The sequence below is a fragment of the Diachasmimorpha longicaudata genome, chromosome 5 (assembly GCF_034640455.1).
Source record: "Diachasmimorpha longicaudata isolate KC_UGA_2023 chromosome 5, iyDiaLong2, whole genome shotgun sequence".
NCBI lineage: Eukaryota > Metazoa > Arthropoda > Insecta > Hymenoptera > Braconidae > Diachasmimorpha > Diachasmimorpha longicaudata.
In genome coordinates, this window is record NC_087229.1 from 7,429,977 (window position 1) to 7,443,899 (window position 13,923).

The 13,923-nt window shown below is 37.8% G+C and overlaps 3 protein-coding genes across 8 annotated transcripts in view; 2 read left to right on the top strand and 1 right to left on the bottom strand.

Moving 5' to 3' along the window:
• On the top strand, positions 1-5,362 carry LOC135162120 (alpha-tocopherol transfer protein-like). Its single transcript, XM_064120282.1, has 6 exons — positions 1-684; positions 2,589-2,680; positions 3,046-3,288; positions 3,499-3,693; positions 4,175-4,346; positions 4,603-5,362. The coding sequence occupies exons 1-6, from the start codon at positions 471-473 to the stop codon at positions 4,635-4,637; spliced, it is 951 nt and encodes a 316-aa protein (XP_063976352.1). The 5' UTR covers positions 1-470; the 3' UTR covers positions 4,638-5,362.
• LOC135162118 (alpha-tocopherol transfer protein-like) overlaps positions 5,328-13,923 on the bottom strand; it is a 12,325-nt gene continuing 3,729 nt past the window's right edge. For 2 of the 5 annotated variants that reach the window (XM_064120280.1, XM_064120279.1), the window contains exons 2-5: positions 7,536-7,709; positions 6,692-7,245; positions 6,386-6,536; positions 5,328-5,934 (exon numbers count right to left, since the gene is read on the bottom strand). In XM_064120280.1, coding sequence (XP_063976350.1) covers positions 5,903-5,934; positions 6,386-6,536; positions 6,692-7,245; positions 7,536-7,704 — 906 coding nt within the window. In that variant the 5' untranslated portion in view covers positions 7,705-7,709 and the 3' untranslated portion in view covers positions 5,328-5,902. Of the gene's footprint in view, positions 5,935-6,385; positions 6,537-6,691; positions 7,246-7,535; positions 7,710-7,766; positions 7,867-8,692; positions 8,804-13,159; positions 13,529-13,923 lie in introns of those variants that run through there. The other 3 variants (XM_064120277.1, XM_064120278.1, XM_064120281.1) reach the window with 3 other exon arrangements.
• The window catches only part of LOC135162110 (alpha-tocopherol transfer protein), a 26,597-nt gene continuing 20,624 nt past the window's right edge, over positions 7,951-13,923 (top strand). The window contains exon 1 of one of the 2 annotated variants that reach the window (XM_064120264.1): positions 7,951-8,124. The gene's annotated coding sequence lies outside the window, so the exon portion shown is untranslated. The remainder of the gene's footprint in view (positions 8,125-13,923) is intronic. The other variant, XM_064120265.1, reaches the window with a different exon arrangement.

Consider the following 13,923-nt stretch of genomic DNA (forward strand, 5'->3'; position numbering starts at 1 on the left):
AGACTTTCCCGCGACCGGTTATTCGCTCTTGCAGTTCTCGGCCAGTACCCGCTACCATCGCGTTAGACTCGTCAGTCGGTTACGCGGTGGTTCCCTCGCACGAGGATTGTTAAGCCGATTTCTCCGGATTATTCAGAGACGATCATGTCCACTTAATTTTCAACCACTTCCCCGTGAAATTTGGAGGCAATCGATAGGTTGATATTGTCACCGGAGCTTTTATTGTGCGGAAGTTGCCGAGGACGTCGTCGACATCGATAGATTCACCCGGAAACTCTCGCGATAGAGATTTTATCGTTCAGTCCATTCCATGTTCTTATTCGAATTCATCAGTATCGTAAATATTGTTTGATCAGAGAGAGCCCGAGGTTGCGATTGATTTCTCTCATCGATTAATCGACTTTTCGACACTTCGTCGCGCGATCTCCACCGATTTTCGATCGATTGGGTGCAGTATTGACCCAGGAGCGATGGATGGGAAGAAGAATATCGTGTCCGCGGGCTTCCGCGAGAGGCTCCTGGAAAAATCGAAGAAGATCCAGCCGCTGACAATCGGTGCGGCGAGTTTTCACATGGACGCGGCGGATTTGACACCGGAATTGACAGCGAAAGCGAGGGACGAGTTGAGGGAAACCCCGGAGGTTGTTGAACAGGCACTTGCGGAGATGAGGGAGTTGCTCAAAGGTAATCATCTCGTAATCATGACATTTCCTGGTCATTTTCCTGTTGTTTGTTTGCATTGACGGATAATTATAGGAAATGTGTGGGTGAATAGTGAAATGGTGAAATGTAATGGTAGAGAGTAGAATACGATGAGTTTATTATTCATACTCAGTGAAAAATTTCTCTGTAATTTTCAGTGAAAGTTTAGGACATTTGTAATGACTATTTCCAATGATACTTCAAGGTATATTGTCATTGAAAATACAGTTTTATGGAGAAATCGGTGGGAACTGGGATTTACAGTTTATTTACATAGGAGAATTAGAATTAGAATTTTCCGGGATTGTCTGGAAATTCTAGGGAATTTGAGACTCAATGTGGACTTAGTATGCTTTGAAAATTTATGGAGATTGTGGATGAGGACTTTTCTAAGAAACTATTTTTTCATGAATTCTTAACTACACCTCCTATTTAAATATGAAATTTCATTTTATTTAATTACAGAGAACATTTGTAATATTTTCCACTCCTGACAGGCGGTACCTTCTCGTAGTAATTAGTTATGCACATTTAAGAAAGGTGAATGGGATTTATTATGTCAATTGCCTGCCAGGAATTTTTAATTTCATCAACTGTGGATGGATACTAATTAACTAGACATGTTTTTGGAACGCTTTGGAACCAGTTTTGTGGAATAATCGTCACCTTCACTGGTGCACGACCTTGTAGTACCATTTTGCGATAGATAAATACTTTTACTTTTATTCAGATGTCATAAAAAGTGTCGAATGGCTTTGTTGAGTTTTATAATGGTACTCTGGATGTTAGAAAAACATGAGAATTAATTACCACACATTCTACACAATCGTTTTACATAATCTCGTGCGTGAAATGCTTTTTTACGGTCATAGTTGGATATTAAAGATTTTATCTGAGCCCCTTTGTGATCTTAAATTGGGAAATAAATTATTGGGATCCGTCACAAATCTATTAATCGATTGTATGTCTCGAAGAAAGGTGTAGAGTCTAGAAAACAAGACTAGGAGCTGTAGTTGGATGCAAAGAATAATTTTTTACAATCGTAAAAGTGAAGAAAGTGGATAATGAAATAGTTAAAAACACACATGGGTACGTGTTAGGTAACTTTTCTTGACGAGTTTGAATCATTTTGTTATGTCGTAAGAATATATCAAGTGTTACATTTGCTGTCAAACTACCGGAGAATTAAAGCTGTTACAATTTTTCCGTTTCTGCCATGCAATTCTATGAATGCAAATTTTGCAAAGTCACTTTTTGCGCAGGATTTCGCTATTTAATCATCAGTTTCTAGTTGTTATTCATGTCAAATAAGAAAATGAGAGGAGAATTCACCTTGGGAGTGCTCTACAATTTTTGTTCAACACATTTCGCATAATAATTTAATTAATAATTTAGTCTTGTTCATAAGCTTTCATCGTAAGAAAAAATGGTGCTTTCAAAGATGAATTTCCATGCAACAGCAGTTCAGTTGTTCTTGGATTTCGAACTTGACCATAAATTCAATGAGCCAGTGAAATGATTTCCTGAAAATATTGTAACTCACGTGCGACTGAAGGCCTCTAAAAATGTTAATACCTCCGATGCCGACTGTCAATGTGAGCTACTCAATGTAGAAACGATCACGTCCGCGGACGTAAATTAAGACTTTGAACGTGACAGAAACCGAAAAAGTCCATTAAACGTAAAAAGAATATTCAGTTATAAGTGGAGTGATATTCATCGGATGAATATGGAACCAAAAAATTCATTTCCCCTAGAATTTTTTTCCGTCACCAATGAAGGTCGAATACGGCGGTATCCACAAAAGTATTGACCATTATCAACAGTAATAAGTTGACGATATGATATACTCTCCATGAATAAACATGATGACACTATGATTTCAGGCGAGCCTGACCTCAATGTACCTGATGACGATTATTTCTTCTGCAAGTTCTTGAGACCTGTCAAGTGGCACGTTAAACCGGCCTTTGAACTTGTAAGACATATCTCAGATTAATTACATAAAGTTCATGTGCGAAGGGCGCAGTGAGTTATTAATGTGCCCTCAATTAAAAAAATTATTGTGTGTTAGTAGTCACATTAAAATTTTAATCCTTCACGTAGATATATTTGAGGCATTAAAACATATCATAATAACATGAAAATTTAGGCACCAGATTGTCCAGAGTTTCAACAAATTTTCGTTTTATGCAGATGTTTTTTAGTATCTGGAAAATGTCTGCAGAACGTGTATGAAATTCAAACACTCGTTTTTGCCATTTGTCCTAAATTACTCTTTGCACTCTATCTCTCGCCACTTCTCTATTAAATCAACTAAAATTTTCCTCAACCACGAAACAGATGAAACGCTTCTATCGTTACAAAGTCACTCATCCCCGCATCTGCAACAACTTGGTCCCAAGTAGCGATCGTGCTATATTCGAATCTGGTGTAGTGACTCCATTGCCAGTGCGTGCAGAAGGCTGCAGGGTTATCCTAATCGAGAGTGGAAAACGATGGAAGCCGAAGGAAATAAGCCTCGAGCAAATATTTCGAGGTGTCATGATGTTCGTGGCTGCTGCACTCAACGAGCCAATAACACAGGTAAAGAAATAAATTCCAAATAAAGGAGAACAATAAATTAATAATTCAGAATGAAACTCATTGCTATGTTGTTTTTCCCAGCTCTCGTGGCGCTCGTTAAGCAAGAACGTGAAGCGAGTTATTTATGTGGAAAATCTTGTCATTATAAATGATAATTCCTCGTCACACGTTTTTTTTTTCAGATGGTATTAATTGATTTTTTGTCTCTAGGTCTGTGGAGTGCAGGTAATTCTTGACATGGATGGATTGTCCCTGAGTCACGTGACGTACTTCACCCCTAGCTTTGCAAGTGCAGTTCTTGAGTGGGTCCAGAAATGTTTGCCCGTTCGTCTCAAGGGGGTTCATATCATAAATCAGCCCTATATTTTTAATATGGTCTTTGCCATATTCAAACCCTTTTTGCACGTAAGTTTTAATGCTTAATGACAATGAGTAAAGAAGGGAGGGAGGGTAGACGTACCCCTGTGAATTTTCTAAATTTTCGCATGTAATATCACTAGAGGTCTAAAATTATCAAGTATTGCCCGATAGGTTCCCTGTAAACAAACGAGGAGTCAAGTCTTTCAGATTAATTTTTTTTATCAGTCCGTGCAAACGGAGAAGAAAATTCTTTAATAATTACGTGCCCATGGGATTCTGGTTCCACGGATTTGTTTCCCTGAAATACAGTACCTTTTGTCGTCTGACTTTCAGGGATTTTTCTACTGAAGCAACGTGACTCGTTTCTTCAGTCGGTGTTTTGCGACACCTCATCTAAAATTTTTGCTCTGTTGGGCTCAACCCTTTCTTTCAAAGAACTGCATGACCTAAATTAACAAAAAAATGAATTTAATGAAATGTGAAGGTTTAACATAATAATACGTAAGGACAATTACTATTTTCACAGGAAAAATTACGTAAGAGGGTGCATTTCCATGGTACCAACAGAACCACTCTATTATCGCACATAGAATCGAAGGCATTGCCTTGCAGATACGGTGGAGATCTTGATATACCAGCTGATCCTGTCGGTGAACCCCTGTACAAATATCTCGCCCTGTGGGAGGACGAGTTCACATGTAAATATAGAATTCACTAGACATTTTTGACACTTATTTTTGATTTTTAAAATCGGGTAGAAATAGCAAGTAGATTAATTTCCCTCGATAATTGCTAATAAATATTGAAAGATTATCTTAGGGAGGACATTCTCACCTGCGAGAGGTGTCCTGATAGTCTCTGATCATTTTTTGAAATAATTAATTACTCTCATAGTGAAGTAAATGCCATTAACAGGCACTCGTGGTCTTAATCAATTTAATTTGATTATTACAGACGAGGATCGCATTGGCTACATCACCAAGAAATAGGACAATTGATGACAGTCGAGAGAATGCGGGCAAAGTGGCTACGCTCAATTCACAGTTACCAGGAAATCGTAACTCTCGTTTTTCAAATTTCTATTTAAGTTCTTATTTTTATACTGTGGAAGAAATCAATCTAGCTGGAGTCTGAATCAGGCCAAGGACGGTGATTTATAGCCATTGAAAGCTCCATTTTCGTTACTTCTCACTTTATATTCACTGTAAATTATGTATTAAAACCGAATGAACGGGAGCAACCAGATTTACAGGGAAATTTTCGAAGCACATTTAACAAACTTCGCCAGAAAAACTGGTTAAAACGAATTTGAGAACGAAATTTCTGGTTAATTAATTTTTCTTTCAATGCATATAATTATTTCTTTATAGTCTTATTATTGATCCCATTGCTTTATTATTTTTGTTGTTGAGATTTGATTCAAACCATCTTGATACTTAATTCTAATACCTTTCAAATTATTTTTCCTATTTTTTAAGAATTCTGTCAAATTTTGGGATTCAATTGTTAAAGTTTCGTTTTTTCAAATTTATTTATTGTCACACAGTTCCTCTAACGAAGTTTTTTTTTGACCAAGTTCCTCCACCAAAATTTTTTATTGTTTTCTATTTGAGATTCTATTATTAAAAATAAAAATAGGTGTTAGTGATTGGATGCAGGGAATGATTGTATTCAGTTAATGTGAGAAAATTAAATTTATTTTTAAATAATGGTACATGAATTATTTCATTTGAAAATTGTAAAACCATGAAAAATCTATTTTCACTTAAAAATTTCAAACCGTTACATTTTCTTCAATTTTCTTTAGAGCGAGCGCTTTTCGAGCGCTTTTCGGACTAAACATTCTCCACAATCCATTTTCTCTCTAATAGTTTATCACCATGGTCTATTCTGAGATCTCACTCATGCTAATTATCGATAATAAAATAACATAATTTGCCTCGTAAATTTCAGCGTGCGTCAAAATGACGAGGCAATTAAATCCAATGAGCAATACGACAAAACGCTCGTTCGTTGAACCACAACGAGAACATCTGAGTATCCATAATCGAGCGCTTTATTATTAAATAGACAGGGGAATAGATGATTATCGATTTGCCCCGGAATGAATTCATTAGTTATTAACAATTGATTTTCGAAGTTATGCATCGAGAGGTAGGTTCTCCCCACAATGGCTGCAACGTTTTCTCGGTTTATTTTATGGCAACGTTGATTTCTCTACGTTGAAAGGATCCTTCGAATTATGGAGGATTTCCTATTTCTTTTTGTACCCGTAGGAGTTGATTGCTGGAATGATAAATAACAAAAAGAAATTAGCTTCCGGTTCCTGTTAGCTGATTGACTAATATTTCTTGTCGAAAGAATTCCGTGAGGGCAGCACGCATGATTTTCTCATTAATTTAAATGAATTTCAGTGAAAAATTCAATACCTCCAGACAAAATTTGACAAAAAATATTAATTTCCAATTAAAATGTTCAATACTCCAGAGTATTTTTGACCTATTTTCCTCTGTGCCTCAGGAAAGAGGAACGGTTCAACAATTTCCCGCAAAAATCATGTCTAAAGGCCACAATATTCTCTTTAAAAATTCCTCTCGACTTATTCATCTGAATGACTTTCTTTCAACGACGTTTTCAACGAAAGTCGAGGTCACAGTTTAGCAAATCGTGAGGGCTCATTAAATTCCCCCGTAATATCATCTTTTCAGAAACCCTGACTCATTCAATTAATGCTCACCATCATATTCTTTATCACACATAATTAACAACTCCAGCCATTGAGATCCAGTGACTCTGGGGATTGAAACAGTACCACCGTAGCACTCGGGTAAGCATTTCGGTGATATGTATTGATGCAGTGACTTACGATCGGTTCCGTGGAAAATAATCTGCAAACAAAAATAAATCAATAAAAAATACCATACATTCTAAGTGACCTCATGAAAATATTTCCAATTTCAGAATTTAAAAATTATAAAATTCTTGCAACCACTTGAATGAAATTTTTTCATGTAAAAATGAATAAAAATCACGTGTCTCTTACCCTTTCCTTCAATTTCGTCCTGAGGAAAGGCTTAAACAGAGCGAAGACCATATTAAAAACATAAGGCTGATTAATAATATGAATATTTTTTATTCTCAATGGTACAGCATCCTGAAGCCAATCAACAATTCTCTTAGCGAACGGTGGGGTAAACTGCCACGTCTGCTGTAAGCTAAGTCCATCCATATCAAAGATGACAACAGCCCCGGCAATCTGGGATATTGGCTCGAGCATAGCTGCCTCGAGGTACAAAACAGCCCCTTTGAAGACCTCATCCAACGACACTTTATTATGCTTCCACTTCTTACCAAGCTCAATGATCAATATACGACGGCCACGTTGATCACGATTCGGGAGAACAGTGAGGATGTTGTGCTCGAATATGTTCTTCTCTCTGGATGGCTTCAGGCCATCGTAAACATTCGAGTGTTTCACTTTGAATGCGTAGTACTCTTTTACTAGCTTGGCAGCTGACTGAGGATAGTACTTGCTTGGCCTCAGGAAACGAATCAACCAGGATTCGTTGTCGAGGGGACATTTGAGATCAGTTTCCTCTGGAATATATGTCCAATCATTACATTTTACGATGAATTAATGTCGGACCGGGCGCCGGGAGGAAAAAAATTCACCAAAAAACGAAATAAAATGGAACTAAAAAGAGACTAAAAAATCAGGCGATTATAAATGAAAAAATTGTAATGATTTTATTTTCTGGAAACTTTGAATAATAGTTTCAACAGACGTATCATGTTTTATCAGAGTTGGTATTGTCTCCTGATAAATGACATCGTCAAAGCCACCAATTCAATGAGCTTCCCTTGGAAGGAAAAAAATTCGTACTAACTTTTGAGCAATTCTCGAAGTTCAGCAACAGCCTGTCTCTGGATCTCTGGGGTCTCCCTGAGTTCCTTTCTCGCAATCTCCTGTACTTCAGCAGTTGGTGGTCCGAGTTCGAACTGAAGGACAAAGTCCCCTAGTTGTATAGACGGCAGCTGATCCACGTCCGTCAGCATAGTTTCTAGAATAAACGGTGAACTTTCGTTAAATCGTTGAGAAAATATTTTTCAAATCTAACCCTATCGAATTTGCTCCCACTGGAGCTCTAGGTATCAGCGGAAGCCATTGCTATCGTGAATAATATAACGTTGACTCACTCCACGCGACTGACTTGCGACTGACGCATCAACTGTGGATTTGGTCTACGTAGTTGACAGTTGTTTTTTTGTGACGCGTCTCAAATGCATTTTAATTGAAATAGTGTGTCGATAGCCGATGATAGAACCGCGGTTGTATAAAATGAATTTGATTGCGACATTAAAAGTGGAATTCATTAAACTAGATGGGAGATGTTTCCACTAGAGATGGGAGTGCTCGTGTGCAAAAATATCTGACTTTGCAGGGAGACACATCTATAAATATTTTTGATATCACAGGTATGCCGAGAGAGATGGAAAATAAATTATGTTTACTTGTTTTTTTGGATGGCCAACAAACTCTATGAATGGGTAAACGCACACATGTAATTACAGAAGTGAGTCCTTAGTCTTCTCATTTAGTCACTGAGAAGACTAAGGACTTGAATTAAAAATAACACTGGATATTACAAATTTATTCCGCAATAAGAGAGTTAACTCTCGTCACCAGTTTCTCACTGAAGTCATCGCAATTTCCCTCCCTCCGCCCCCCATTTATCGTTTTCAATTCACACATACACGTTGGCAGACATCCAAGACGAAATAAATTCGAAGGATCCCGATATTTTGTAACTTCAACAGGAATAAACAATCCTTGAACGACAGTTACTGCAACTGTAGAAGTCAAGGTTAACGTTAAATCGTACACGTTTGGAAAAACTCGCTGTTGCGTCACTATTGCACGATTGATTATTCCGCGGATGTTTGAATTCAATGCTGTTCCTCCATTATTTAAAACAATTACGAAATAGAGACACGATGAAAAACAGTGGTACCATTGATTCGGTAACCAGAATGTATGCTCAACCTTTTATGTAAAGTGTACTATCCATCGTGTCATGTAAAATATGTCTGGCCAGAGACTGAATGTTTCCACTTCAGACACGACGAGCATTTTAACTCATGATAGAGAGATAAAAACTTATCGAACTCATGTGTTTCATTTTTTCAATTTAATCTCTGAGCGCGAATATAATTATTCGCAATGCCAATGTGGATAATTGATGCGGATGTAATTGGAGCAGGTGTCATTAGTTTTCTTCTCGATGTATTAACAGGAGGAATTTGTCATTCATCGGTAATTTACGGGTGAATCACTGATGAAAACAATGTTCTTGTTGCATGAGACATAATAGTGGAAAAAAATAGAGTACAAGGAGTTTTCTGGTTTTTTCCCGATGGTATTTTTTTAATGAACCAGAAAATATGAGTCGAGAGAATTCTGCAGGAGATACTGCGGCGGAATAAATTGAAAATAAAGTGGAATTCATTTTTGGTTTTCCCGTATTTTTTTATTGAACATTTTTTTTGAGGTAAAGGACCAATTGTGGAAGCGAAAATAATTTTTTCTGTGTGTTAGTTGGCAAATTTCAAGCTATGATTACGGTACTATGGGAATATTAATTTAAGTGCGTGTATTTGGGTCATTCTATCAATATTTTTGGTCAATGAACTTCGATGAATCAGTGATCTGATGAAACCAGTCGAGGATACGATCAGCCCATCATGTAATGTCTATCTGATTAGATTGGGACGTACTAGTATTTCGCGTATCAAATCGATTTCTCCTAGAAGTTGGCATACGATCCGATTGTTTATCTTTTTTACGAAAGATTTTTTTTGCGTAAAAAATTCATTTACTTCCTTCCACACAGGAAGATATCACTAAAAACGTCGCATTTTTTCCCTGATTCCACTGCGTTCCATAATTATTCCTGAATATTCCTTTTCCTGTATTAAATCCTGTCTTCGCGATGTTTTTCACTGGCAATTTTTATCCAATTTGCTCTCCCTCTAATTTTCCGTTTTTCCCATAATATTCACCGGTACTTGCGACAATGCAAAAATTGTCTTGTCCCATCTATCCTCCCGACATCATCAGCTTCACCATCTCCCCCGTTATAAAAAAAATTATTGGATTGACCTGATGTCACTCAAACCTAAAAACCGTCCATTACTGGGTCACAGAGCGCCTATAAACACATCTTCCTTCCACTCGCAAACGAAGGGAATCCTTTTAGGATTTTATTCTCCGGCGTACGTGACTGAAATCGGCAAAATATAAAGTGGAAAATAACGAGCATGGATCAAGGCTGGCGAATGAAACAGGTGTAATTACGTTTGTAATTCCGAGTTACTTGTTTTTGAGACAGTTGAAAACAACAGAACCGGTGTATTACGGAATAATAATGCAAAGGGTAATAAGAAAAATCATCTTCAATATCACGGGAAAAATCAAAGGGGACAATTATTACTGTCAGGATGTAACGAATAATTTTGACTGTCCTTCATGTTTACGTAATGAAGTGAATATGAGGGCAGATGAAGGGGATTTCTCGGGGATTGATAGTATCAGCGACCGAGAGACTCTGTCAACGTATTTGTGTCATGGTATATCAAAGGATTGCATATGCATTACTGACGATCATCGATGATAGCCGGATTTGCAGAAACATTTCGAGGATTCCGGGAATCTGTGGTATTGAGGGCTGACTGTATTGGTTTGCTGCACGTGTGACAGAGGATCATCGATCAGAATACATCATGGGGTTTTGCAAAATCTGAACGTTGGGACATTCTGCCCTGATGAAATATTTTACGTGAAGAAAAAAAATTCTTGAATTTTTTTAGATGAACTCTGAGAAAAATCGTAAACACCTGGTGCCCTCCAGGCATTCCGCGAATGAGGGTGGGTTTCAAAGGATTCTAAAAACTTATATCTTTGAAAAGCCATAGAATTATTTCCCCTGCGAAAATTACCCGAAAAATCTCGTATTGTTTTCAGGTTGAGAGATCCGAAAAAGTTATTACCGTGTCATGTAATTTTGGCAGTGCAGACACGTTTGAAAAAACTGCATTCGTTAACTCACTCATCAGTTCTCAGAAATATCTGGGGATTTTGATCATGAATAAAAGATCGGATTAGACAGGTTTTTTGGCCTTGAGTGGTTTTGAAGGTGTTTCAAGTGAATTCCTGAATGAGAGAGGGGAGCAGATTCCCAGCTGTTAATTCATGAAGAAATTAAAATGAAAAATTCCCGAGAATTTGAAAAGCCATTTCACGGGTTTCCTCATTTCCCGGATCGTTGTTGCATATTTGCAGAGGTAATACAATAAGAATAATGTACCTGGCTAATAACCTAATGCACCGACATTCGTTGAATGCGGAAATCCACCCGTAATATGAAACGTGAGAACACTGACTCTTTCGTATTTCAATATACCTCGGAATAGTCTCCGACAATGTTGCATCATTTGCAACATAATTTGAATGACAAATACGTGGCTCGTTGGACAAACGATGTATCAAACTTCTGGGGATAGAAAGTCGTGGGAAGAAACATGTGCAATATGTTTCGAGAAGAATAACAGGAATAGTAATGACGATGTGCGTTGGGAGGTCGTGATCATTTGACCGGGAGCTAACGTTCAATCGATACCAGAAACATTAATAATTGTTTAATCGTCGAGATAGGTATTTCGCTGAAATATTAATCATTGCTAATTTCTTGACGTCATGGGGATCGGTCGAAGGGCAGAGGGGGAAAAAATTGATGGAGGCTGAGAGTGATTTTTGGGGACAAGGTGCAAGGACTTCAGGAGATGAATAATCACTGATGGAAGCCTTGAGGATTTTTTTTCTACGATTCCTTCATCAATTGTTGCCGTCCGTCTATTTTTTCTCACTTGATTGGAAAAAAAAATAATCGAGGATCGATAAATGTCCTCCGCACTTCGAGGATAATTATCCATCGGTGAATAAAAAATAGTTTTTCGAGGCGCACATCGTACGCAGAGAGAATGTACAATTGAAATTAAAATGGTAATGCAGAGCAATGAGAAAAAAATTGTTAGTATGCGGACTATATTTAGTTGAGGAAGTACGCTATTCTCAGAATGTTCGCGCTTCACGGGATTCCAATAATTTCCCATTCGTTACTGTCCTCTCGTGTTACATGATAAATATTGTAAAGACTCAGCATTTTTAATAATGAATTACAGTTCCTATGGATGAAAGCACAAGCCTACAGCGAAGTTCTCATTACCCTCATCGGTCAATAATTGCCATTGAATCATATTTGAAGCGGGAAGTTCGAATTCTTTGGTCAAAAAATATATTTTCGTAATTAAAAACCGCAATGTTCATTGATTTCTAATTTTTAACTGAAGTATTTTTGTTCCCTCCATATTTGCATGCCTCTCCAATCCGGATAATTGCACAAAAAATATTATCGGGAGTGAATCCTGTTGATTGCACGTTCTATAAACCCACCATAAGCGGTGATGAGTGTTTCTGCCAATGAATGAACACCACTCAATGTTATTGCGCAACAAACCACAACTCATCAGTGTAATAATTGAAGCCCGACTTTTTTTTCCGTTCAGAAGGAAGAGAAATGCCATTTTATCGTGAAAAAATAATTAATAAAAATATTCAATTACCGTTGCAAATGGCGGATCGAAAAATCCAAAAATTTCAATTTCACATCGATGAGGCGGTTAACTGTGCATAATTCTCCGCGAAGGTCAATTTTTTCTTCCACCGGTGAAGTGCAAGAAACACGCTAGAACGGAAAGTCTGACCTGGCCCGAGGCAAACATCTCTCGTTCAATGATTTTCGGTCTTGAATACCATTACCCAATACTTGGACACTTTCTAAACTATCGGGTAAACCGTGTGATAATGAGACACTCAAACCTTGGAACTTATCCAAGGAAAACCAACACTCATTGGGATTCAAATTCGAGTATTCGGATTTCACACGATTGTGGGAAATACAATGGCGGGAACGAGAATGAAGGGTCATCGAACGAAGGGTATCGACGGCTTATAAACACGTCACATTATACCTGTAAATCGATTACCTCTTCGAATATAATTCGCGTTACCAGAAGTACTTTCTCAGAAGCAAGACCCGATGAAGTAACGTTTGTGGGGTTCAACTCAGCACTACACTGAGAACGCAAAATTTCGTTCGACAGCAATCAAAGTTTCCCCATTGAAATTAATGAGACAACTTCAACTTGTGTCATGGAAATAACAAAAAAATCCACAAACGACAAAAAAAAATGGGAATAAAATTGCACAATTACTCACGATTGCCTAGAGATTTATAAAAATGTGCGTAAAGCCTGATTACTCAGCTCTAATCTCTAAAAATAAACGATCATAAATGTTTTAATGACCTCATTAACGCATTTCACGAATCGCGAATAATCAACAATAAAAATGTGACCATCAAAACGCACTGAATACATCAGCAAATCCGCTTACCTTTTCGATTTAATGAAGCGTAATCAGTTCGAAAAGTGCCCATAACGATATGATATCCAGTGTCTCGATATAATAAAAAAAAATTGATTTGTGCCTCGCCGACAACAAAGAGAGATCCAAAAGTGAGGAGTGAGGGGGTAAAGAATGTTTTATTTCTTTGCTGCACTTTTTCAAACGATTCAAACGTACGTATCTACACAATATAGTTATCCAGGGACTCCAGTGAGACGAACAAGTGGAGTATAAGGCACTCTGATTCCTTAAACTTGAATCGGATCAACAGCAACTGATGCGAACAACAGTAACGCTTTTCACTGGTGCACTCAACTTGTCAGTAGAACGAAATGAAAGGAAGAGGAGAAGTTGTATTGTATCACGTTAAAATTCGAAGTCAATTGAACCGTTCGGCCGAGGCGAAACGGTAACGAGGTATTGCGATGAGAATGGGCGGGCTTTTATAACCCCCTCTGATGGATAATATTGACAGTGTCTGGGGTATGTTATTTACTGGGCGAATGAACGATTCGCTCACGTTTTGTTTACCATGAAATATCGATTGATGAGTGATGGAATATAGAGGAGGATAAATACAGGGGGTACACAACGTTCTGATAATTGTATTTGATGTTTTCCCGGGGCGTAGGGGGTGGGGCCTGATGGCCCTCGATTCGAAGGCGGGGGTTAATGTCAAAGGGAGATTGTCAAAGTAGCGCAGGTGGGAGTCAAATTTTGGAGATTGGTGGGAGAATTTTCGCGCGGAAATC